The sequence below is a fragment of the Manacus candei genome, unplaced genomic scaffold (genome assembly GCF_025592945.1).
Source record: "Manacus candei isolate 608988 ecotype Guabito, Panama unplaced genomic scaffold, ASM2559294v1 h1tg000034l, whole genome shotgun sequence".
Lineage (NCBI taxonomy): Eukaryota > Metazoa > Chordata > Aves > Passeriformes > Pipridae > Manacus > Manacus candei.
This window is the reverse complement of record NW_026138082.1, coordinates 3099363-3126552: the sequence shown is the minus strand read 5'-3', so window position 1 is coordinate 3126552 and position 27190 is coordinate 3099363. Positions and strand designations below refer to the sequence as shown.

At 37.2% G+C, this 27190-nt stretch overlaps 1 protein-coding gene across 10 annotated transcripts in view; it reads left to right on the top strand.

Annotated features, from left to right (window-relative positions):
• Window positions 1–27190, top strand: part of EYA4 (EYA transcriptional coactivator and phosphatase 4) — a 148669-nt gene that overhangs the window by 114867 nt on the left and 6612 nt on the right. For all 10 annotated transcript variants that reach the window (XM_051792579.1, XM_051792571.1, XM_051792572.1 and 7 more), the window contains exons 12-18: window positions 6287–6423; window positions 7592–7675; window positions 16081–16170; window positions 22493–22551; window positions 22658–22818; window positions 24935–25049; window positions 26816–26937. In XM_051792579.1, coding sequence (XP_051648539.1) covers window positions 6287–6423; window positions 7592–7675; window positions 16081–16170; window positions 22493–22551; window positions 22658–22818; window positions 24935–25049; window positions 26816–26937 — 768 coding nt within the window. The remainder of the gene's footprint in view (window positions 1–6286; window positions 6424–7591; window positions 7676–16080; window positions 16171–22492; window positions 22552–22657; window positions 22819–24934; window positions 25050–26815; window positions 26938–27190) is intronic.

Below are 27190 nucleotides of genomic sequence, written 5' to 3'. Positions count from 1 at the left end.
ATTCACTAATTTAGGTAACAAAGAATAGAGAAATAGCTTAATAGCACAAGTCTCTTTAAAAAAAAATCATATTGAACTAGTCTAATTTACAAAAAGAGCATTCTCAGGAGACAGGAGGAGGCTCCCTTTTCCTGCCCAGCCCTGCCCTCTTGTGCACAGCCACCACATCACAGCCGCAGCACAGTAGCCTGTTACTTGTATTCCTAGGACACCCCTGGTGGGTAATGACAGTTCATTTTTCCTCAGCACTCAGAGCAATCTCTTCCGGGGCTTCTTCGCATCACTGGCTTCACTCAGGCAGCATGGGTAGTGTCTCCCTTACCCACAGACTGGGAGCATTTCTAAAAAGACTTTTTTTTTTTTCTTTTTTCATGGCTGGGCTTCGCGAACGAAGATTTGGGGAGGGCTCTACCCATGTTTGTTACAAGCACGCTGGTGGCTAAAAAGGCCAATACAAGATAGGCACATCCGGTTACAAAAGGCACAGCAGAAAGACTCCTTAGGTGGTATATTCTGCAAGGCATGAATCTTTCTGCATTGTCTTTTCCTCTCGAATCCTGCGTGCTTTCTCAAAAGCATCAGCAGTATTATAGATGGTGTGTCTCCAGGCCTCCCAATCTGAAGCCAGAGTAGACCAGTTATGTTGATCGATATAACCAAGGCTGAGATGTTGTTTCAGGGAGTCCTTGTATCTCCTCTTTGGGGCTCCTCTCATGCGGCAGTTGGTGGCAAGTTCACCATAAAGCAAGATCTTAGGAAGGCAGTGGTCCTTCATCCTGGAGACGTGCCCTGCCCATCGCAGCTGTGTTCTCAGCAACATGGCCTCAATGCTTGTGACTGGTGCTTGTTCTAGAACAGATGTATTGGTCACATAATCTGACCAGTGGATGTTTAGGATTGTACGGAGGCAGAATTGATGGAAGCGTTCTAGGAGACGCAGGTGGTGGCGGTAGATGACCCATGATTCAGATCCGTATAAGAGAGTAGACAGCACTATGGCTCTGTAAACACTGATCTTTGTACTTTTCTTCAAGTGTTTATTTCGCCAAACTCTTTTATGAAGCTTTCCGAAGGCACTATATACCTTTGCTAACCTGTTGTCTATCTCTCTGTCAATCTTACTGTCGGAGGAGATGAGGCTACCTCGGTAATTAAACTGCTGGACTGATTTGAGTTCTGATTGGCCCGTGGTGATGTGGGGATGATGGAAGACTTCCTGAGGTGCCAGTTGATAGAGAACTTCTATCTTCTTTAAGCTGACTTCCAGCTTAAAAGACTAACAAACTGACTTTTGGATTAGGCTCTGCATAGGGGAGGAATCTGTGCTTTAGTCACAAAATCAACTTACTACATAATTTTTTCCAACAACTGCACCATCTTATTGAGAAGTACAGTAGAAAGACTATTATTATAATGAATGTGTACAAAGGAAAGGTAACACTGTGTCGAAAAGTATAAGCAAAGCCTCATACTTAATATAAGCTGCTTAAATTTACTAAAAATGTTGGAACTTTAATTGCATGAGTTCAAATTTTTCCTACCTAGATGTTTTCCTCAAGCTGATTTTTAAAGTTCAAGTGTGTGCATGTGTGTGTGTGTTTGGTGTGTGGTGTGGTATCCTATGGATATGGATATGGGTATGGATATGATATGGAATAGCTATGGGGAGATACACATTCCCTTGATTTTTTATGAAAAGTGTAATATATTATTCGGTAGTCTCAGAATGTAAATTTAGGAAGAAAAAGTTAAGAGGTAATGCAACATCAAGTGAAATTTCAACAGTTTGAGGATATCTATAACAGATACAAATCATATGTATTTTTAAAAGAGAATGAAGCGTTTTAATAATTGTGCATGTCCTGTGTACTTTTCCTTGTTTCTTTATTATTCCTTCATATTCTCATTTGAGAAAATCAGTTTCCCATATTGCCTCTCCCTTATGTATCTCTGTTTCTTAAAAATGCTGTGTAAATTTATCATCTATTATGAACACCCTTAGTATTGAAGAAAATTGGCAAAAAAAGGAATCTTACAGAATTTGAACAGGTTGAAAAATTACCGAAGGCTTCACGTCTGTGAAACATTAAAGATTTTTCTTGTTTGTGGATTGTTTAAACATAGGAATTTGCTTTCTTTTTAAGTAGGTTGTTCATCTGAACTTAACAAATCCACCCCCATCTGTTCCTTATTTCTGTTGAGTGTTGCCCTGATCATGCGACCCTCTGCTGAGAGTGAAACGCCCACTTTGTGAATGCATGTCATGCCTATGCACTTGTGTGACACTGTAAAAATATGTTTCCATTGGTGAGGTGCAGTGTCTTGGAGACCATTTCAGATACTGCAGATCTTTAGCACTCACCATGTTCACTTACTGTCTAACAGACCTTAAGTCCTTAAGACTTACTCCAACTAAAACCTAAGACTAAACACAGCAAGGCACTTCATTCTTCTGCCATCTCTTCTAACTATTAATTCAAATATCTAATCAAAACCTCTAGTACCCTCCAAACATATAGGATTTCTCAGTTTCATAATAAATCCCCATCAGATCAAGAGTTAATATCAGTTACAATTTTACTTATTGACCAAGTAAAGAAAATGAGATGAAAATTGAAATAGACTTTACTCTTTCTGATATTCATGACAAGCAATAACACATTACAAGCCAGGGAAAAAAAAAAAAAAAAACAACAACAAAAAAAACCCCAACAAACCAGGCTTGTAACGTTGCAGCCATCTTCTGTCTGCTGTGTCAGGTAAGAATATGTAGCAAAAGTCAATCCATAAGGAAAGTATGAAGGGGCTCAGAAATTCATCCATCCCACATCTGTGTGATGCTCAAGCCTCAAGGCTTCTGAGTTTGTATTGTGCCTGCTTTATATTAAGATTTTTCAAAATGCACTCATTACCAGAGAACATTTGTGAGAGAAATAAGTATCTCCTAGGGCACTTCATCTCAAATAGGGATAACTCAGATGAACCCTGAGATGAGGTCTCAGGGGATAAGTATATATGAGTACATTTGATGAATACATAAGTACATTTAATCTAGGGCAAATAAAACTCTAGCAGAGGAAATAGACCTGGATAAAAGCTTCATGTTAAGGCATCTCACTTTCATATGTCCAGGGTTAAGGGAGGTGAATCACTGTAGGATATTAGCTCCTGTTTGGTTACTGCGATGCAGCAAAGCTTACTCTCTTAATTTGGTACCCACAATGAAGTCACCCTTTGCAGATTCTCTGGGAGATGGCATTAGGTTTAAATGCACTGCATAAACTCTTTTCTCCTGCTTAAGTGGTAGAACTGTGTTTTAACAAGGAGGAGAGGATGTTCACATCAAACCAGAGATGGGAAACAATATTCTGGGTATGAAAGACGACCTCCATTTGTAGTGGTGATGCTGTAACTCCCTATCCTCTAACTGGAGTGCTGCAAGGTCTCCACAGAATGAAAGGCTTCATATTGGATACAAACAAGTATATGAATGTGTGTAAGAACATCTGTGATAAAGCAGTCATTCCACATTCTGGTTTTAACAGTTTCCTCTTGTTTTGTTGGATCCCTGATGCTGCTTGTAGCCCAGGAGGTTATGTAGTATATTTATTAGGCATGTGTTGAATCCTGGAAAAGCTAAAAAATTTCAAACATTGTCATAAAAATTTCTTCTAATATGAGCTGCAGTAGGAACTCTTCACGAGGGTAATGTTTTCAGTACTCTTTGATACTAGAATTTCTCACATTTCTTTATGTTACATGGCTGAATTTTTAATAAGTTTTCATTTTATCAGTATTGACCTCACTTCTAAAGCAGAGGATAAGAGAATGCAGTTTCTCCTTTAGCCTGCTGTTGGTAACAAGCAATTCAAGCAATTAAGCCTACAGTTGTTTTAAAAAAACATGCACTACTGACTTCTGCAGTTCTAAAATAGATGCATACCTTGCATTCAAGTAAGAAACAGCTGCTCATTCTGATTTAGAGATTAGCATAATGAAATAAAGTTGGCTTTAAATATCTAGATTTTACAAGGAACAATGATTAGTTACAATACTAATTAGTAGATAATTATGCAAACATGTACAGCATTGAAACAGAAGCCTGGGGCAAGTGGTAATGGCTAATGCTAAATGAAAATTGAAGTTATTTACTTTGGTCGTTGGATACTTTCAGAGAAGATTTAGAACAGGGCTTCTTTTTTTGTATTTCATTTATAAACACAGTCATTGAGAACAGATGTTTTAATACATTACTGTAGAATGAGTTTTGATTTTATTTTAGAATGTTGAAATGTTATAAATATGAAGACTTTCTGGTAAGAATGTAAACATCCATCTTCACTTAATTTTTGCCTTTTCATTTCTGATTTGGTTTGGGATATTTTTTCCACTCTGTCTGAAAAATCTAGGAAACTGTATTTTTGTACAGAACTCTTGCACACTCAGAACTTCTTTTGAAGCCAGTGTAGGTCTTTGCTGCACAAGGATCCTGGTTAAGAAGCTTCTTTTTGTACATTTTTACATTTACCAAAATATTTTTTGCCGTTCTTCTTATGGGGAAAGAACTAAGATAACGTGATCTTATTGATTGCTTTACTGCCTGCAGTGTCCTTACTGACATCAACATCATACTAGGGATAGAAATGATTACTCAATGAGAATTCTCTCCCTTCATTCTGTAAGAACAAGAGAAACCACAATGAGAACATTTTTCATTGGGTATTATTATTGTTGCTTAATTTTCCTGTCATTTTTTGGCAAAGAAGAATTTTAACTGACAGAGAAACTACTATAGAACACATATAATTCTTATCCAATTCAGGACAGAGCTATCTAAAATGGTATCTGGAATAAATTCTCAAATTGCAGTTTTGAAAAATCTCTTCTTAGCTGCTGTCTGAAAGTTCTGCTCTGTTTTTTTGCAAGCAGAGAAGCACTTTCTGAGGAAGCGAGAGAGGCAAATCTGATTTCCTCCTATTTCATGGAGGATTCATCACCTTCCACATGTATACAGGGCTGTGGATTCTGGGCCATGAAAATAAGTCTTTATACTTCATTTAAATCAATCAGTCAAATAAACAAGTGTACTCCAGAGAACTTAGATGTGTCCTTCTTCAGGTAAATGTCCTAACCAGTAGGCTCAGGAACTAAGTTTCTTCTTATTCTCCCTTTCCTTGAATCTGTAATACTTTCATCAGAATGTCTAGAGCTCTAGAGCTGCCATTCAGGAATGTAACATCATGGGCTTAAATCTTTTTCTTCCAAAAAATACACCAGTATGTTTCCAGTCAAGATGTAAATCTTCCAGTATATTTATTTTTAGTATCTTTTGTATGTGGTTGACTGCAAGGTGTAAACAAATGATGGAAGAGATTAAGAATTCAACTGTTGTGTTACATTATGTTACTGCAGACTCAGCTGAGACCTTCAGTCTCCTTTTTCTTTTTAGAGCCTGCTAGATCATAATTGGTTTCTAGCAAAGAGGTCAATGACTTGAGGAAGATCACAGAAACATTCAGTTATTCATGTTGGAAGGGACCTCAGTGAGTCTTTTGGTCCTATCTGCTCATGGATGAGCCAGCTTAGGTCATGTTGCTCAGGGCTGTGTCCAGTGCAGTTTTGAGTATCTCCAGGGATGGAGAATGCACAGCCTCTCTGGCTGGGAACCCATCCCAGGTCCTGACACTCTCACAGTGAAGAAATTTTTCCTAGTATCTAATTGTTGTGATTTCTGTCTGTGTGTCTTGTCCTTTCCCTGCATACCTCTAAGGAAAAAAGAGGTGAATTCTGCTAGAGAGTTAGTGACATGGGAGGAGGAGATGAAGCAGGAAGCTGCCTGGCTGTTCTGGGGCATGGACGAGTGTCAGAGGGTGTTCTGGTAAAAGTAATGCAGGACTTGGAAATAAGTCTAGCTGAACTTCAAACATGGGAAATGAACTACCTAAGTAAAAGGCAATTATGTTTTGAGAAGCCATTACTGTGACTTCTAAAATACATCATCCTTGATGCTATTTTGCCTAGGCTTATGCATATTTGTGTATGTATCTGCAGATGCATATGTGTCATTTTAATCTTATTCTGCTAGGGTTTAGAATTTTCATTGGTAAAGTCAAAAGTGTATGTGGCATCTGCTGATTCCATCTACATAAGACACTCATTTTTTACAGCTTTTTTTACATGTATCTTATTACTGACTTTGCATACAGACATGTCCAACTTTGAGAAAAGAAAAAAAAATTATTTAAAAATCCAGTACTAATTTTTACATGAATGGTTGACTTCACAGGGGAGTTTGACACAGTGCAGAGCCCCTCCACGCCAATTAAAGATCTTGATGAGAGAACATGTAGGAGTTCTGGGTCGAAGTCTAGGGGTAGAGGACGGAAGAATAATCCATCACCCCCTCCGGACAGTGACTTGGAGGTATGCCTGTGGTAATTGATGAATGTTGATGTGGAGATTTCTTCTGTGAAGAGTAAATTCTGAAAACTGCATCTGTAGAAATAGCTTAAAGCATTTTAGAAAACATCATGGACTCAGTCTCACTAACTGAATGCAACAGAGATTAGTAGCTGCTTTAACGTACATGTACAATGAGACTTTACTGTTCTGCATCACAAAGTTAGGCAGAAAGGTAAATGTGTTTCAGCCTTGTTCTTTTTAGCTCTCAGATTGCATGTCTTGCAGTTCCTCATGCAATAGAAGCACAAATCTGTACTCAAAATTGTGACATTTTCTTTTAGTTTTTTGAGTAGGAAATCTCAAATATATCATTCAGCTTAATTGCATATATTTATGGACACCGTGTAAATATGTAGGATCATCTGAATGTAGCCTTTTAAGTACTTAGGCACCAGTTTGTCCGTGTGCTTGTAAGTAATGTCAGCAGGTTTCAATGAGGCAGGGCTAGGCACTGAATGTAAATGCCATTGCTTTTGTACAGGAACTTATATATTTTTTACTTTTTAAAGGATTTAACTTTTCCAGTGAAGAGACTAACTTCTTACATTTCAGGCTTCTTTTGTTTTGTTTTGTTTGGTTTGTTGTTTTGTTTGTTGGGGGGGGGGGTGTTCATATGTTTATTTGTTGTTTTTTATTTACCAATGAAAATGAAAACTAGTGAAATTGAATTAATGAAATGGAGTTACTATGATCTGTTATATTCTATAATATTATTTAAATTCTGCATTATATGTGGCACTTTTACCCAAGACCTTATTTTAGTACTACAGTAGAAATAAAGAAGAATCTTGAATCAATAAGACTCACAGAGAAGTACCTGAAAGTACTGTTTATCCTTAACAATTACGTTTGACTCCACATCATGTTTCTGAAATCTGTGTTATAGAGCTTTTGTGAAAAGCTTTTTTGAGGACAAATAAGAAATGGTTGAAGAGAAAAAAAGTTACTCTCCTTTTGAGTTTTTACCATGCATGATACACTGTTACTGCTGATTTTCAGCGAAAACCTGCTCTGTTAAATGGTTGATGAAACTTTAGGACTCCGTTGACTTTTAGCCCCCCCTGGGTGGGATGGTGGTGGAACTTGGATGTTATTTGTTCAATAATATTTTCCCCAATTCTCTTTTCAGCGTGTATTTGTTTGGGATTTGGATGAAACAATCATAGTTTTTCATTCACTGCTTACAGGATCCTATGCACAAAAGTATGGCAAGGTATGTGAGTTATGAATTCTGTGTCAATTCACTTTATCAGAGCTATCTGGCTTGCATATATATATATATATATATATATATATATATGTTTTTCACCTCCCACATTCATTATGACTTGGTCATAGTTGGAGGGAAAGTGTACAGGAAACCCCATTTTCAGAGGGTTAATGTGAAGAAGTCAAGGACAGAAATGAGACACAGACTCTAAGCACAATATATAAGGGCTGAAGCAGATGCTGCAAATGAGGGAAGAGTTTATAGAGGAACAAGGGTGAGGTTTCTGACATTGGAAGAGACATTTCAGGGAGATAATAGATGAAGTACACAAATGGAAATAACTGAGAGTATGTGGAAATGTAGAGGAAGAAATAAGAAACTGGAGTGGTGGATGAATTTATGGGAAATTGATGAATCAGGGTAAGTAAGAGTCTGATCTATTTCAGTGCCAGCTGCAGATGTTATTCTTTGACTCCCCACCTTTTCTGTGAAAACTTTGGTTCCCTTGGCTGGCTCTGGGGTGAGTAATGCTGGGGAGTGAAACTGCCTCTTAAGTAGTTTTAAGCATCATCTCCCCTCCCATGAGTCGAAAAGGAGTTCAAGTCACAGAGCAGTGAGCCTGAGAGTAGGAAGAAGAGTGAGGGAGGCAAAGAGAGGCAGTGGCAACCTGCAAGAACAGAAGCTCCCTTGCTGAGTCAGCAGTGAGCCCCACTGTACTGGTGATGGGAGCCCAGGGAATGGTTGCTCCGGCAAAGGAGAAGGGGCTGGTGCATAGCAACAAGAGCAGACTGGTGGGAGTAGAGCTAAAGGCCTGAATAAAACGAAAAAAATTAAAGCAAATACATGGAAGAAAGAAAATGGACAAGGAGAATGTTGGTATGTACATACATAGTTTTCTGTGTTTTACCATTCCAGTGAAATGAATGCAAAGGTATTACTTTTTAAGAACATAACCATAGAACATAACATAACCATGTTCATACTCTGTCAGATAAAGGGTTTGTTTAGCATCTCTTTATTCTGGCCAGAATCAGATGCTTGAGAAAAACATGTAAGAAATAGTGTATTACAGAAATGCTTTTCACACCTACCTCTCCAACCAGTGAGTTAGAAATGTCGAAAGCCAAAACCTGTGGATTATAACCATGGATGGGCCAGTCTTCCATGTGAGCAGCCTTTTTTGGTTATTAAAAATAAATAGGAAAAATCAGAGGCCAAGTGAAAAATCTGAATTTCTGGAATTCTAAGATAAGGATAGTTATTCATGTATTTTTTAAAAAATCAGCTTTGCTTGCTTTGCAACTTCACAGTGCACATTTCAGTACTCTGTCAAGAAATCCTCTTCTACTGTTTTTCAAATATTGTAACAACAGTGACTTTGTCAGAACCATTTCCAACTAACAGTTTTCAAAACAAGAGACAAACCTAACTGAACATGAACATTTCTATGACTTTGAGAGTAGCCTATAGTTTGCCATAGGACTTTTTGAATTGCTGCAGTGATACAGTCATTCCTTTCATTCTTTTTTGATTGTGCCCTTAAGATGTTTCCTAAATCAACTTTAATGCAGAGTTTTTGAAATCAGAGCACATTTTCTGGCTCACGAAACATCTATGGATAAGTTTGAAAACTGTCTTGGAAACTGCAACAGAAATGTAATTCCTCTTCATTTCCCACTTGGTTAGGAGTAAGGATATTTGAAAACATCCCAGTACCATTGTTCTTAAGAACACATGTGCTGCTAAAACTGACTCTTCATACAGAGACTTTAGAACAGTAATGGCATATTAACAGCCCATAGTTCTGACAGTAGGTAAAGTCGGCTTCTACAAACCAAGAGTATCTCAAGGGTAGCTGAGATCAACATCAGTAAACAAATGTCATGGACGACTACGAAGCAAAAGGCAGGGAATTCCTAAGTAAAATATTTTTTTCTTTTCCTTTTTCTTTTCTTTTTTGGTAGTTATAGGTGGCATCCACACAATGAAGGAAAGGTACTCATTTCCAGGCACTGTAGACTTTTTCTTTCCTGCAGTGACTGCCTTTGCCATATTTACATACAATTTGTTTGGAATGTAATGAGTAATTACCAGTGAAACTCAAATATATATATTGTTAACTGCAAGGTGGCTTGAGCAGTAGGAAAGGGAATGCAGGGAGAGCTTATCATGAGCAGGCTTTAGCTTTTGCATGTCACTGAAGTGCTGACTAAACTTAAGGTGGGATGTGTCTGAGCCTAGTTGCCTAAGAGGTTAGAAATGGGAGAAGAGAAAGATACCACAGATGGACTTGACTCAGTCTCTGATGCATGATGCATTGTTAACAAATGTAGTCCTTATCTTTTCTGCATATGATTTCCATCTTTACACAAGGTCTTAATACAGATCGAAGATTGGATTGTTATGAGAATGGGGTTGCTATGAGAGTAAATAGTCCAGGTTGTCAGCAGAAGCTGTGTGAGCACATAGGTCTTTCAAAAGTCTTGAGAGAGCTCTTTATCCTGGAAAGGTGGTATAAAATCATTACTTAACAATGAAAAAAGAAATAGCGATGATACTAAATTATTTAATTGGGATGATTTGCTATCTGATTTTAAAAAATAAAGGCATCTAATGTCACACAGATGCTCAACCGTGTATACTGTGTTCTTCCACATGTATTTTATGAGCTCATTTTGTATAACATAACTGAGTTACTCCCAAAAAAAGAAACCCCACCAAAAAAAACCCTCACAGGAAAAGCAGAATTTTCCTTATCTCCCATATTTAAATTTTCTACATGAGAATAGCATGTCTTGTTAATCTGAACATTGCTTTAAGGGAAGGCATCCCATACCATTTCTACCAAGTGTGCTCACTTCATAATTGCAAGGAGTGAGTGAGATGAGATGCAAGGAGCGAGTGTAGAGCTAGTGCGAATATACAGACAGGCAAGGATATTCACCTACAGTTCTTTCCCATCTACTCCTTGACATGCAAACTTTCATTCCTCGTTTTCACCAGCTCCTTTCCCAGTTTCTTTCAGTAACCAGGTGAAAAGAAAAACTCAGAAATTAGTCTTTTAATCTCTCTGTTCTGCTTCAATTCAGGCTGCGCAGGTGTGCAGTGAGGGGAGGTGCAGCATATTATGGCGAAGGGCTCCGTGTGTGAGTGTAGAAGCACTTGAGAGCTGCAGTTGTACCTGGAGATAAGCACTTTCTCTTTAAAATATTTCTACAGTTTAACAAGTGGTTGGAGTAGAAAAGAAAAAGAAAAGGCTAACATTCCCATAAGCAATGGGGGCTTTCATTGGCAGAGAATATTTGGGAAGGCCTGGATCCGGTAGGCAAGTTTCAGATTGTATATTTTTCAAGAGAACAACAAATTTCTGACTTATGCCTGAGGGTTTATGAAGTTGAGAATGGACACTCTCCTTGGTATATACTTGTTCAGCACTTTGCATGGTGTGATAGTTATTTGACTTCAGGATTTTCTAGAGCTGTTATAATAACCATGTTAAAAGCAAAATTAAAATTTGCTCAAGGATTTAAGTTGTTGGATTCAGCTGTAAGCATCTCATTTAAAACACGGGGCAAACTGCTTCTCTTGGCACCAGTAGAGTATAGCTTCAAAGCAACTGAACTGGAAGAGACTTGGCCAGAGGTTGGTCAATGTGTCTCTTTTAATTTTAAACATAAAACTTACCCAGAGGATATTCTGTGCCTTGATGTTTTCTACTTGTGAGTATTTCTCTGTGACTTTTGGTATAGTGGTTATTTTATTGGGCTGGTCAAAGCTAACATAAAAAGGGAATAAAAACTATGCTACAACTGTGTTAGGTTTCAGGGAAACCATGCTGCCTCTCAGCAATAAGAGTACCTCTTGCTGCTTAGCTCATTGCTCATCTGCTTTGTTCTTCATAAAACTAGTGCGTTTCTATTTTAAATTACTTACTGCAGGAGCATATTGCAAACATTGGCATTTGAGCTGTTATATTGTGACTTGTGTGGACAATGATGGTTTTTGCAGCTGAACACCAGTTGGCAGATATCTTTTTCTACAATGCTGAGCTCTTAAGTGAGCATTGGCTGATGTGACAGGACATGTGTTTGGAGATATCATCTCTTTAAAGTTTACGAGGTACATTCTTATTCCCTGTGAACAGTGAATATTCTTTTTTCTATTGCATTCCAGTTATTCTTGCTGGTTGAAGGCTGATTAAGCTGGAGTTTTGTCTACATCCCAGCATTTATGTTGCATTCATTACTCCCAGGTTGACCCAGAGGGTAAGGATGCCAAGATAAATGATGTGATTCAAGATGCAACTAGTTAAAAAAAAGAAGAAAATTCCTTTGTGAGCTTAGAAGGGAGAGAATGTGATTTCCAAGTGCAAAAATCAAAATAAATCCACACTTGATGATCATATTTTGCCATTTTTGATAACATTGCGAATTACAGAAAGCTGTCAGGGAGCCCTTGTATACTTCTCTGAAAGGGCTCAGAAGCTTTTTACTGCTCACTCTCTGCTTGTCCAGTCATTAAGCAGAAAAACTTTGTCACCATTAACACCCATGATGACATTCCCAAATTCACTCATAAATATTCTCTTGTTCGCCTGTATTAATAGTGTACCTCTCATCACCTCCAGTTGTCCTCTCCATTCACTCCCTCCTTGTCTGAGAGCTCTGAGTTGATTTTCCTACCACCTTCTAGAGAGCATGGAACAGAAACTCTCTATGGAGTATGTGAGTTTTCCTTCATCAGCCACCACATATGATTATTAAGAAGAGATATATTCTCTTCCTCCATTACCACCCATATGAATCTCTCCTGGGACAAGTGTCCCCTATGAGAGAGTTAGAGCTGAAATTAAATCTGAGATTCCTACATAACATAGGGAAGTGTCCCTAAGCTAAAAATATTGGTATTTAAATAAAGCATTTCCACTTTTCCCAGAGGCCAGTTTTGTTCTGATTTGTTCAGGACAGCCACCCAATTGAAAACCACTTCCTACAATACTTGCTTGTTTTCATGCTTATTTTTAAGGCTTTATGCATCCAAATTGCTCACACAAGAAATCTACCTGACGGTAATCTCTTTGTTTTCTGAGGTGTTCTAAAAGTCAGTTTGGTGTTTGTATTTTTTTTCCAAGAAATTAAATGATTTTGAACATCTTCTGCTGAAACCTGATTTCCAAGACAGTATTAAATACATTTCTTCTAGTAATGGACACTGAGCTCTTGGGACTTTATTCCAGTCACTTTCCTTTTGGTCAAAACACACATATAAATATTGGTCCTCCTAGAATATTTTTATCTAGTCTCCCAGGAGGCATTCCAGTGGATGGACCAGTCTAGTACAGAAATCCACAGGCAGACAGTCTGGCTCCAGAGTAGTGCCTTCATCTGAATGTAACGAAAGTAATTTGTATTTTGGTATACAGAGCTGCTTTAGCTGGTCTTGATTTTTCTGCACACCAGTGATATCTGGCTAACATCATGCCTCTGAGGGCCAAAGAGTTGTTCTTTATTCTACAAATTATCTGAGGAAAACTTCCAGATTTGTTTGAGGGTTTTTTTAAATCATTGTTTCCTCTTTTGTGTGTGCTTGTGCAGAGTAGCTGAAAATACTATTTTGGCAGAAGTTCAGTCTGCCTCTTATTAAATTTTCCAATTTGCTGTGCTAAAATCTGTATCAGCTGCAAGTTTCTTGCTTTCTGTTCAACACTCAGTCCTTTGTGCCACTTGAATCAGTCTGTAACTTCTGCTTCAAGTTGAAAGACTAAAATGATGATGGTGATGTTCCTCCATGTTGTGCAAACAGTATAAAACCACAAGACCCTGACAAATCTTCTTTTTTTGGCTATTTTATATGTGAAGAAAATAACTGAACATGGCAAGAGCTGGAACATGATGTGTAATTCCTGTTAAACAGTTGCAGTGCAAGTTTTGGTCAATTTATTAAGGGAAAAATTGTTCATGCCTTGAGAATTCAATTCCAGTGACTCTCCTTAGCAGAAGTTGTTATGGGGAGATCCCATATCAATTTTGTGCTAAGCTGAAATGAATTTTTTTTGCTTTATTTTAGTTTTCATGTAGTACCTCTCAATATCCTTCTCATACTTTTGTCAAAACAGGAACATAGGAAATATAATATTAATAGTAATAAAGTCAGACAGAGTTGGTTACAAAACTACTATAAATAAGAAAATCATAAAAGCTTTGTCATATTTAATGTCTTTAAACTATAATAGGCAAGGCAGGAAATTGTCATACATAGGTGGCATTATAATGGAATACATTATAGCAAATTTCCACATTCGAGTCTGCTTCTACTCAGAAAGGGGTAAAAACAGGATGAGAATCAAAAGTGAGATTACAGCTTTGGACACACTCCAGTGAGTAACTTACATAAATAATAATGAATTACCACCTGTTCATAAAGTTATGCACATGCCTTAGTGTTTGTAGGATTGAGGCAAAGAAGCATATTGCAAATACTCCCTACTGTATTTTATCTAGAAAGAAAAATCTATAATTAACTGTGCACAGAAAAAGAAAAATGCAAACACATGTTTATATGTGATGACATTTTGATAAAAACATCATGGCTTGATGAGGAATCTCATGAGTCCAGGGTATTTTGATTATTTGTGTTCTAAGTACCTAACATGAGTTTTACAAATCTGTTAATGTGTGTTCCTTGATCACCCTCTTGGAAAACTGACCTTTGCACTTGCTGCTGCCTTTAGCCGTGTGACTTTCAAATCCAGTAAATATGACTGCAGAAGACAGAGGGGATGAAGTTCTGTTACTGGGCACTGCATTTGGTTTTTACTTCTGAAAGGTAGTCTAGACCAGTTCAAGGGTCCACATAAAAATATTTCCTTTCGCTGAAAGTATTGGATCTAACTTTGGATCATAACAATTTCTTGAATACTGTTCTCCCCTTCAGGTATGACTTTTTCATGAGCAAGAGTCAAAATATGTCTGTGTTTTAGATTTTACCATTAGTTATTAAATGCTTGAGTGCAGAAGCCATCTTTTATTCTGTCATTGTGAAGCCCTGGAGTAGTGGGTGTCTGATCTTGTTTGGGAAGCCTTTGATCCAAATACTAACAAATGATCAGCTGAGGTTTTGTGTGATTTTGTTGCTACATGCTGGTAAACTTTTAGACTTTAAATCTCAAGGTATTTAAGAAGGGATTTCTGAAAATTTGATAGTGTCAATCAAAGTTTAAATTATGGAATATAGTCTTTTTTTTTCATATTTTAATGAGAAGAGGATCACATGTATTTTGAAAGTCCATTGCAGTACATTAAGCATTAAAAAGTTAACTTAACCCCACAAGCTCAGGCAGATAATTAAGACAGTAATCAAACTAATTACCAGATGTCAGCAAAGCACCAGGAGCTATTATTCTAAAACAAATGTAAGGTAATGCAAATTTGCTTTACTATTTCCTAGCAAACCTAGAAAAGTTAAATTAATTACCTTACATTTGCTATACACTTAATGCTCTCAGATAGCATTATTGCAAATCAGTAGATTTGTGATATCCTGCTGAGACAGCAGTTTGATAGTGTGAAAGTCAACATATAAACAAATGGGACATTTTGAATGAGTCTCATCCAGGGACAAGAATCCAGTATTTCTACAGAAATGAAGGGGTGATCTGTAGCAAACAAACAAACTTACAAACTTACAACATTTCCCATTCCTGTGGGCCAGCTAAAGAATCATGCCATAGATTGTAGGCACTTTGTTGAATGAATAGCTGCAGTAAAATCGTAAAGGAAAGACCAGAAATTCATCATTGAGTGCCTTCATGGAAGAAGGGGAAATACAGAGACAGAGAAGGATCAAGTGCAAGGTTTGAAGCTACATCCTGGAGTGGAAGAAAGTGTGAGAAAGAAGCAATGTAGACCTAAGCATAGCCAAGGCTGAGATGATTTATTCAAAGTGAAACTGAATTTGGGGAAATGGACATAGGTTCAGACTACCTTTTTTTATAAAGTAGAGACATTAGAAATGGAAAAGGCCACTTAAGTCACACCTTCCTATCACAGTATTTTTCCTACATATCTCTTTAGTGAAAAGTTCCTTCCCTGTTTCCAGCCTTCTTTATGCTTGTTTATCTGTATGTTTATGGCCACCAGGTTTTTTCCTGTAAGTTCAGCCAGGTTGTAAATTCCTCACCTTTCAAAAAGCTTGATTTTTCAACATCCACAGCTCCTCAGATTTTCTCGCGCAGGTTTAGCAGTCTCTTCTTACAGTATCATATTAAAGTAGCTTAATACTGAAAGGATTTCAGAGAAATTTCTTACTGTGTTAATTTTTCAAAACACTTTGAATACAACAAATTTTAAAGTAGTTCTGACATAACTTACAAGTGTGTAAGTAGTTAACCTTGCTTTCTGTTTTTTAAGGATCCACCAATGGCAGTGACGCTTGGACTGAGAATGGAAGAAATGATTTTTAATCTTGCTGACACACATTTATTTTTTAATGATTTAGAGGTAAGATCAAAGGAATGTAAACACCATTGCTCCTGTTTTGTTAACATGGTGGATTTGCTGTGCATTAGTGTTTATTGTGTGTGACATTTACTGCCTCTGTAGTCTTTAGGTTTGTCCTACTCTAATCAGAGAGAGGTTAGCCAGGTGGCACTGACTGCCTGTGGCACCAGAGTCCTTCCATGAAACTCAATGAGACAATCTGCATACTACCCATGCCTTTCTATGTCCTAGAAATCTTTTCAGTTTCCATGGACTTAGAGCTGTCTGCTGTCATATCCAGGAGGGGAACATATGTGCCTCACGTTCTTCTCTTGAAATTCTTTATATTCACTTTCAGTGGGTGCCATCATCCAATCACAAGGGTCTGTGTTCTTCTCTTGCCATACCTGAGTAACCTTTTAGCCACAGGCCCCCACTTCTTGTTCAAATGGAGAAGATTCTTCATTTACCTCAAAGACTGTAGCTTCAGAGAGCTGGGACTATAATGTATTCATCAGTGCTGTCTTTTCCCAAGGTAACCAGGCAACCACATGTGTTGTCACAGTATACCCAGGGTGTACAGTTTGGCAACTGGTCAGAAAAGACCTCTCCCTAGGGAGTGCCTGATGTGGACAGATTACCTATCAGAAGCACATGGATGGACTACTGCAGGGACAGTGGTCCGGGAAGCACGCTCATCAGCTGGGCTTCACAGGTTTTTTATTTCACTCTGGGAGTCTGGATCTTTTAGCATGGAAAATGATAGTCTTATAACCATGTGCATCAAGAGACAGGGTGGAAAAACAGTTTTCAAATTGATCTATGGGCTTTTCAGACCTTCCCCTGGTCTAAAACAGTTGTATTCTTATTCAGAGGGGATCCCAGATTTCCCCCATGGACAGATATTTGCCACTAATGGCAGCTGGAAGACTTGATGTTTTGTTCAGAATCCCAGAGGAAGGTGAGAGAATAGAAAAAATAAGAATAAGTGAGATTTTTCCATCCTCTGGGTTGTTGATTTTTTTAGTGTGTCTTTTGTTCCTTCAACAACTGTAGGCAGTAAGAAAAGCAGAAGGTACCAGTGTGTGGTTGCCTTTGCTACCCCTTGTAGACCTCATCTATTCTTAGATCTTTTTAAGTCAAGAAACTAGAATCTACTTCACCCCACACCTGAGCTGCAACTTCCTCCTTCCAGCAGCAGAAACCTAAGAAATAAAGCCCTGGACATGCCTTTCCCAGTGTTTTATTGCAGTCCTAGTGAGTCATCACCTGACAGTGCAAGTGCATTTGGTGGATGTTCTTCTTCTGGTGCCCTGTACCAGGGAGAGACACCAAGTAAATTTTCCAAAGCATTTCTTCAATTTCTCTTTAGCAGACCTTTTCCCCTGTGCATTCAGATTTCATGCAACACGAATGAATTTTAAGCAATTTGGTAGAATATACCCAGAGTTCTTCAATCTTGTGCTGAGTTCGAGTGGAGGAGTTCAGCAAAAATGGAGCTTTGCCCTCCTTCCATCCCTCTTTATTCTTGCTTATGGCTATTGAAGCCCTCCTTCCATCCCTCTTTATTCTTGCTTATGGCTATTGAAGCTTTCTACCTTTCTCTCATTTTTTATTTTCTTTACAAATCACAGGTTCAGCTGTCATAGATAGATCATCACATTTTGGATAGTCTTTGTCAGGAGGTTTTAATATCCTGTCCAAAACCTCATGCACCAGCTCATTCCAGAGCTTGAACAGTATCCAAATAGTTTCCAGTTTTAGATAAATCAAAAAGTACTACTTGGGGACTATCTTGGAGAGTCTCGTAACTCAGTCAGTTTGATTTGATTAAAAACAGTTTCTATATTCAATCAATAATCACAGCTGCTATAAGAAATTAAGCATTTTATAGCCCAGAATTAATCTTTGTTTCAAAACCAACTCTCTTATAAAATTACCAAAATATACCTCTCTAATAAAATTTCAAAGTTCATGTACTGAGATGAGTAGTATGCATACAATCTGGCATGTATGCAGAAGTGAGAAGACTAGCAATTTTCTATCTTCTTAGCAAATAAAAAAATGTGGCAAAGCATGTAGAAGCATCCTTTAATAAACTGATGAATAAATCTGGCTTTTTAAATATGTTTGCAGAGCACATGGCCATTACTGAATATTCTAGTGAATCTGCATGATGAACGTATAATGAATTCTGAGAATTCCCCGGTTGTGACTTGGGGTCTCTCTCTCATCTCTCTTGCTCTCTCCATCTGTCTTTATCTTCCTCTCTCCATCCTCACAAGGAGAGCAGAGCTTAATGCTGAGCTGCTGATCAAGCGTGGCCATCAAGACATGAGACCTTCAGTTCTTACTGGAAGAAGTGAGATAGGCCTTTTTTTACTAGGCTGATTACTTACCTTTCGTCATCTCACTTTTTTAATGGTGAACCCTCATGTCCCCTACCTTCTGTCTTGCTTCCATCTTCATCCCACAGTAAACCTCAAGGCACTGGACATGACAACTCTAATGTACTACTTAACCTCTATTCCTGTTATATTGACTTCAGTCACAATGTCCTCTACGCTCTCTTTTTCCCCCTGTCTTTCTTGGTTACATACCAGGGTCTAGTAATAATAACCGAGTTATTGAAGTTATCACAAAAATAAAGTTTTCCTTCCTTTATGCAAATCTGTCTCACTACAATGGCTGCTGATGCAGAAATTCTGATCTGCTGAGACATTCCCTGCTGACCCAGTAATCCATGTTCTGATCAACCAAGCTGCACTTTTATTTCAGGCTAGACTGTTCTCCAGCTATTGCATTCTCAGTGTATAAATTTTAGTTAGCTTGAGAAGTATTGCTTGGGAGGGCAGTTGGTGTTTTGCCATAAAAATAGGAGTATGGTGCTCTAAAAGGTTCGTGTGCCTAAACAACACTTAGAGATGGGACTCAGTTTTGTTATTATATCCAACTAAGGAATTCTCTTGTCAACCAGGTAAAGAATAGGATTTTCTCCAAATTTCAGTATTAATTTTAAGACAGCTTTTAGAAATGTTGGTAATGCATTTTATGCATACAAAACCCCTCAATTTCTATAAATTACAAGTAGGCACTCAGATGTGAGTCTTCCAATTTGGTTATCCCCCTCCACTCTCAGGACAATGAAGAAAAAAGAGTATTTGTTTCCAACAAACTGAATTATATTTCCATTTTTATGATAATCCTACCATATTTTAAAGGAGATTTTTTCTTTTTTTTTCTTCATTAGAAATAGAAATGAGAAATAAAAAATAGAATTTAGGTAAGTCTCAGAATTTGGGAGGCAGGTCAAACTAGTTTTAACAGAGACTGAAGCATATACATTGAAAGGAGTTTTCTGTATAGCCTAAGAAAGCATAGTTCTGAATATCCTCTCATTAATAACAGTTTTGTGTTCAGTGTCGTAAGTCAGTGTTTTTACTGAATAATGACATTACTGTCCATTTCAGGAGGATAATTTTTATGGATGATTTGTTGATTCTGTATTCTCAAATTTTCAGGCTCTAAAAATCACTGGAAAGAATTGACTGCACTCAGATATAATTTAAGTTAGTATTGCTTCAAGCAAAAGCTAGATATTGTACCTAGATTCCTTTCCTATAGTCAAAGTAATAGGAAATATATTTTTATGTTTTTTAAGTTTTGACCTTGCACTGACAATGAACCACTGTGACTTGAGCTTAACCAGTACTGCAGCTGATGTGAAAAGTATTTTACTTTAACATTTACAGTGTCAGAGAGCTTGCTTTCTTTCCTTCCTCCCCATAACTGTTTGGTGTTGTTTAAAAGCAAACTCAGATGTTGTGCTGTGCTACCAGTTTCCTGTTTCTTTTGAGAAAAAGTAGAGAACTATCTCAAATCTGCTCAACCCATCTGCTTTTTCTTTTTTTTATGGCAAGTTTTTTTGACTCCATATAAGTGAACTTGTAAAAGGTAAACAGGTCAAGTAGTAAGTAAACAAGAAAACAAAATAAACAAAAGCAAGAAGTTGTGAGCACAGGAGTTATTTGCTGCTCAGCAAATGTAAATTGCCAGTATGCTGAGAGAAGATGATGAAGGGGAGAAAGGAGTAAGCTGGAGACTGCTATTGGGCTTGATCTCCTGTATACTTAACAACGTTCTTCAAGGGACAAGTAATCAGAAAACTGAATGGTACCCTCCTATTCCTGGAGTCAGTCACAGAATCACAATGAACAAACTGTGAGGCAACAAAAAAAATAAAGTAAACAGCTGAGACTTTGCCACCCACTGATATTTAATTTAATAATGAAATTATCAGCAGAACAGTTATCTGAAATTTTCAAGGCTGGAACAATGTAGCTGAAAGGATTGACAAAATCCAAACTGACTTATCCATCAAGGCTTTTGTGTGCCCTTCATTTAATTAGTACACCTTCAAATCCACAGAAATTATTTTTAAACTTTTAAACTTACACTTTCACCAGTTCCAGGGAAACCTGTGAAGGTGATTAGGAAGCTAGATACTGCAAAATAAAGAGTGGGGCTTTTTGTCTTGATTTTTGAGTTCCTGTGCTACATGGGGTGAAGCATAGTTGCATTTTTTTTCTGGAGGGTAAATAATAAATCAATCTTTAATTTCAACTGCCCCTTCCCCTTTACTTTCTCTTTTCATCTACTATTTACATCCCAGAGCAACTTCTTTAAAATATTCTACAGCTCAAGATAATCTCCTCAAACAGAACCAAAAAAATTTTATTTCTCCAGTGGGGAGAAGAATGCTTCACTTCTGTTCCTTGAACACATCTCTGTCATACCTGTCTTAATGGACTCAGCCAGATGAGCAGAGTTTGGTAACTCATTTTTTTAGCTTTGAGTCAATATTTTAAATTATGATCGCTTGTATGATGAAATGAAATTACGTATTTGAAAATGAAATCATATATATTTATTTTATATATGTTTTTTAACAACTTACTTCACGTGGGTAAAATCTGTTAAGTTTTCGTTCACTGCAAAGCAGACAAAACAGATGAAATGTTAATTTCCCCAACTCACGCTCTAGGAACTTGTGGCATACACAGTTGGAAATAACTCCTCTGCTCAGACTTATCCTTTATCTGTACAACTTAGCACTCTTATGAGACAGAGATTGGAAACTTAGAACTGTGTCTTCTTGCATGTCACAGAGAGCTTGAATTAAGTGCTGCTTGTCAGCAACTTTATTTGACATAGATGACTCAGACAACTCTTTCTTTGAGGCACAGAGCTGTGCATTTTGAAAGCTCAACCTCATTTTGCCTAAGTAAGGAGAGTAAATTATTGGAAAGTATTAATTGGGGAGTAATTTTTAAATACATCCTTGAACTTTTCCTTAAAACATCTTAGGACTATGTTAACAATAACTATTTTAAATATTAAAAAATTACATACAGCAAAGTAAAATCTCTGGACACTGAATTTCAGGTGTGTCTTTGGGTTAAGATGTTAGTTCAAACAACTGCTGAAAACAGTTAATACGATGCGTGATGGCTTGACTTATTTATTTATTGTGCTTCCCCCACATTTTCTTACCTTTCTGCTATAACCACTGTTCAGATAAGGATATTTGATAGATGTCCAATTATAAAACCATCTTGGAGGGGAGTTCAGTTTTCTAGTGTACCTCAGTTCCCTCATGTTGCTTCCATCCCTTCCAAAACCAGGAAACAATGAAGTTCTTCAGGATTGATGATTATCTGTGATTTCCCAGCAAAAGGCACTTGCATAAATTAATAAAAGAACCTGATACATGTCCAGACTACTTAACATAAGTCATATGCCTGTTGAGGTTCTTCATCATTAGCTTCTAGGGAGTGGGAAAATATGATTTAGGTGATTTTTAAGTATTGATATACTAAGGAGACTATAAATGAGACTTGCAATTGTTGGGATTTTACAATTAAAATAATCTAAAATTACACCAAAATTGCATATTGCTTTTCTAAAGGCCCGTTTTAACTAGTAATTTACACTATGTAGGAGTTGAAGGTTTTATTATTTTAAAGACAATGATGGTGATAGGAAGCTGTGAGTGTACCCACTCTGCCATCTTCTGGTGTAGTTGGTGCACTGCACCGGTCCTTTCTTCAACATCTGTACTAAGCCTGTGGTGAGCATAGAATCATACAATCATTAAGGTTGGAAAAGACTTCTAATGTCATCTAGTCCAACCAGCCCACCGTTAACCTAGCCCACCATGTTCAGCACTAAACCATATCCTCAAGTGCCACATCCACATGCCTTTTGAAGACTTCCAGGAATGGTGATTACACTCTTTTATAAGATAACTTATCATTTGGGTTTGTTTGTTTGTTTTCAACAGGAGTGTGATCAAGTTCATATAGATGATGTTTCTTCTGATGATAATGGACAAGACCTAAGGTAAGATACAGCATTTGTTTATTTTTTTTATTTTCAAAGATTAAATAATTTGAGCATTTACAGGAATACATTGTATTTATTTTTACTGTATTTTGGGTGTTTGCAGTACCTACAGTTTTGCAACTGATGGCTTCCATGCAGCTGCAAGTAGTGCAAACCTTTGTCTGCCAACAGGTGTAAGAGGAGGGGTTGACTGGATGAGGAAGCTGGCTTTCCGTTACAGAAGAGTAAAAGAGTTGTATAATACTTACAAGAACAACATAGGAGGTGAGTTTAATTGTCAGAATGAACTTAGACTGCTGATCAGTCTAAACTGCGTGGTGATGAACTCCTACCAAGTGAATGTGCCTGGGAAGCCACTGAGGGAATGGAAAGTGATGTGACTGGACCATGGGCTGTTGAAAGCTACTGACTGGAGCAGCAAAGCCAGTGTTGTGCTGTTGTGCAGGAGAAAGAGTTGGAAAAAACAAGTAGGCTTTCATTTGGTTCCAAAAGAGCCCATCTTCCTGCTTTAGACCCAGGTATTCTTACTGTACTGATTGGTTGAACCACTTATTCTGTCTCAAATATGCTGCCTCTAGGAAAGATGTTATATAGTTTCCACGGCACAAATTGTTTGTGGATGGCCATTTCCATCCTACATTTTCATGATCTAGTTGGTAACAACACAGAGTCTCCTGAACTCTGCTGGGTACCTGCTAGTCTGTTTTCACCAGTGGATTCAAGAAAATTTTAGCACTGCCATGCCAATAGCCCCTTTTGTTGACTCTGTAGCTTACACAGTTGTGTTCTCAATAAGTCTAAGTCTCATTTGGGCCAAGAGCTTTCCTGTTACTGTTTTACTTCATGGACTTGCTCATGTCCTCACCAGCAGATGTGCAGGTAATTGAGCAGCAGAACCAAAAGAATCTGTTGTGGAGAGTCCTGTGACTTGCAGAGACAGCCAGCCCTCTTCTGAGGAGGTGAATATGTCAACTGATCCATTCAAAAAGAGACTGTGAGAACAGGGAATACTTAGAAGTCTTCAATAATTGCCACAGTCATGTATTTTCACTCTTAGTAGTTTAGAGTTTTTACATGCCAAAGGATGAAGCAATAGGACCAAAGGGTGGTAGTAGAGGTCTGACTTTCACTTGCCCTCCCTTGCCCTTTATTGGTGTCATGAATAGTTTTTGTATACTAATAATTCTTGAACCAGTATTAACCAAAAGTTTACTGGGTTTTCTTATATCTCTTAATGCATCTAAGATTCTAAAGCTGCTGCATTTCATAAAACCTTTTACAATGGTAAGAGCTCAAGTCCAAGAGCACAACATAAGGAATTGCACTAAGAGGAACAATCATTGCAAAGGCAGAATGCAGATACGTGATGCATTGTACTCCCAGAAATACTGCTTCTGAAATATAATTCATCCTTAGTGGGCAAGTTTATTCATTCATCCTCTACTTCTTAGCCTTTTTAATAACCTACTTATCACGTATTTATCTGTTTATTTCAGAATAGTGGCTAGAAGGCAACAGAAGGCTAGACTAATCTATATATTTTTAGGTTGCTTCATTTCAGATTTTTGAAGACAGTCATCACCATTTCTTGGGAACATAGGGTTTTAGAAGAGGGATACTAAAGGGCATGAAGCCTGCTTCCTTGTTCTTCCAGGATGAAATCTAATTTTAAAATATCTTGGTTCCAAAGAATTCATGTCTCAACGTTCAATAGGCTGGGTATTTTTAAATATCTTACGATTTATACACAAAAAGACATTTTGAGCTTTTAAAGACTGAGATCTGAGAACATAAGATGTGCAGCTGTTCCAGGGCTGTAAATGCTATAGAAGGAGCTATTATTACTAACTACAATAGGACATGAAGAGCAAGCCATCAGCAAACAAATGTATTTTCATATGTGTAACCTGTGGTTCACCTATATACAGAGTCATAAGCAGGGCAGTTTTAAACATATGCAGATACTGCAAAGGCTAGTTTATTCTAAAGTACCTTCTTTTGTGACTGTCTCTGCCTGTGATCCTGATGACATGGATCTTCTTGTCACTGCCTCTGATAATTTGAGAGTAAGATACATGTGAGGAGTTGGTTTAAAAAATATGTATTTCTGAAAGGTATACTTTGAAATGCAGTAAAGCAGCCTGAATAGATGAAAAAATCCAACTAATTATTAGTATCTAAAATATTCTCTGACATTGCTTGATGCAGCGAAGTACAAATAAAACCAAAGATTTACTGATGGTTGAAGACAATAGATTTTTCTCTTTGATATTTGTTCAAGTTCTAGTGGAATTTAAAATATAAACAATTACCATAAACCCCAATGCATTCCAGCTAATACAGAATTTAATTCTATTTTTCTTTCTCTTTTACATAAAAGGACTCCTGGGTCCCGCTAAAAGAGATGCATGGTTGCAATTAAGAGCAGAGATTGAAGCTTTGACAGACTCCTGGCTAACAAATGCACTTAAATCATTATCAATTATCAGCACAAGGTATGTATCTGAGTCTACTGTAAAAAAAGGTTCTAGTTTTGGATATGTAATGGCTATTTTTTTCATTTTAGCTTACGGTAAATGAGTGCCTTTAAAGAACAGAACAGATCTACTATGACTTTGGAATAGGACACGGGAAAAGTGGAAAGTGGTTTCATTTTAAGTGATTCCGCCATTTACTAAAGATAGTATGAAATGTCTTCTAAAATACGTGTACATTGAAAATGTGTTGTAGAATTCTGAGGCAGCTTTTAATTTATTATCTTGTGGACAGCATTCTCTGAATTCCACATATCTCTGCTCTGTCCTTCAATGTTTGTGCTTATTCACAGTGCTACCTAAATACTGTATAAATACCAGAACACAAGAACATTTTCCTTCTGTCCTTCCAAGCAAATCAGTATATATTAACATATACCTTAAGTTGTCAGAAGAGCAAAAATCTTTTTTAACTGAGTTAAAAGTCTGGGTTCCCAGTAATGAGACATAAAATGTACTGTTCTTTGAAACAATGAAAGTATGAACACTGCTGCTTAATCAGCCACGCAATATGTATCTTACCAGAAATCCTAAAAAATCCTGGGTTTAAACCATAGAAAAGAAAAACATTAAGTCATCTTGCCTTCTGAACATGTCTGGGAGAAGACTTAGCATCAAGTGGAAAGACAAACTTGGAAAGACATGAAAATCTTATTTTCAATGTAACAAGTTTTGCAATATGTTTATCTTTTAATAGTTATTAACTTAACAGTGTCCTAAACACATCAGGAGAAAAGTAAAAAAAATGTGATTGTATAAGCTGTGTTTAGCTCTGCATTCCTTTCCAAATTGTTAGTCTTCAAAAAGACTTTTGGTAACGAAGGCCAGTTGAGCATGGGTGGATGAGTCTGGAAAACTGTTATCAGTTACTCCTAATTGTTAAATAATAGTCTTTTGTCTCGTCTTCAAAGAACTGTACAACTATAAATCTTCAGAAGCTACCCATGAGTCAGCTAAACATTACTTACATTATTGACAGGAAATTGAGATACCTTAAGTCAGAAATAGTAGCCTAAGGTCTTGCTTGGAATTTATGGAAATACCAGAAGGAAAAATCATAACTATTTGCTCTCAGCTCCAACCACGCCATGGTCACACTCATGTTCCAGCCTGTCAGTGCCTAAAGTAGCCTGGCTCTGAGTTTTCTGTTGTATAGCTGCTAGCACAACTTCTCCATTCAAGTTTCCATCCTCGCCATTAGATGCCAGCTTATTACCATGATTATCCTCCCTCTTAGAAATATTCCTACTCTTGAAACATGAAGGAAGTAATGTTATTATGGAGAAATGTGTACTGGCTGTTTATTTCCCTTAAAGAGTAACAAAAAATGTTTTTGTGTTCTCTTAAGTCCTTTATATTGCTGATGGCTACTGCCAGTTTATTGCCAGCATGAAAATTGTGCTTTCAAAGCATTAAAATGCCTCTTTTTGGAGGTACTTGGTAGTCTTAAATGTCTGTGTTTTAGTGGACTCATATTCAAGGACTTGTTTTCTATAAACCACTGTGGAATACTTCCTACAAAAATCAGGCCCTGCATATATTTTAAAGGATTTTTTCCAAAGTTTTATGTACATTTTTCTGTAAGTGATAGTGCTGAACAGCACTACTGTGTGAGTGAAAGTCAATGTTGAGGAAATCTGGATATGCTCTTCACAGCTAGTTCATTTCATCAGCATTTGGATACTGTTTCTAAACTCTTTAAACTTTCACCGTTTCTCTCATTTTAGGAGTAATTGTGTAAACGTATTGGTAACAACGACCCAGCTTATCCCAGCACTTGCAAAAGTTCTACTATACAGTTTAGGAGGAGCTTTTCCTATTGAAAATATTTACAGTGCAACCAAAATAGGTAAGAAAATTATTCTTTCATTCATTCTCACTACACTGCATTACCAATATTTTTTTTCTGCCAGAAATGGATGGATTCCAAAACACTTCCTTGACACTTAGCAACTTTAGTTATAAGATTTAGACATTGCATATATTCAGATATCTTTATGTCGAAGAATTCCAAAGTTGCCTTATTTTAAATGATGCCTGAAGGAATAAAGATACTGATTAAAAGCCTCAGAAATTCCTCTGTATGGTGGAGAAAACAAAAA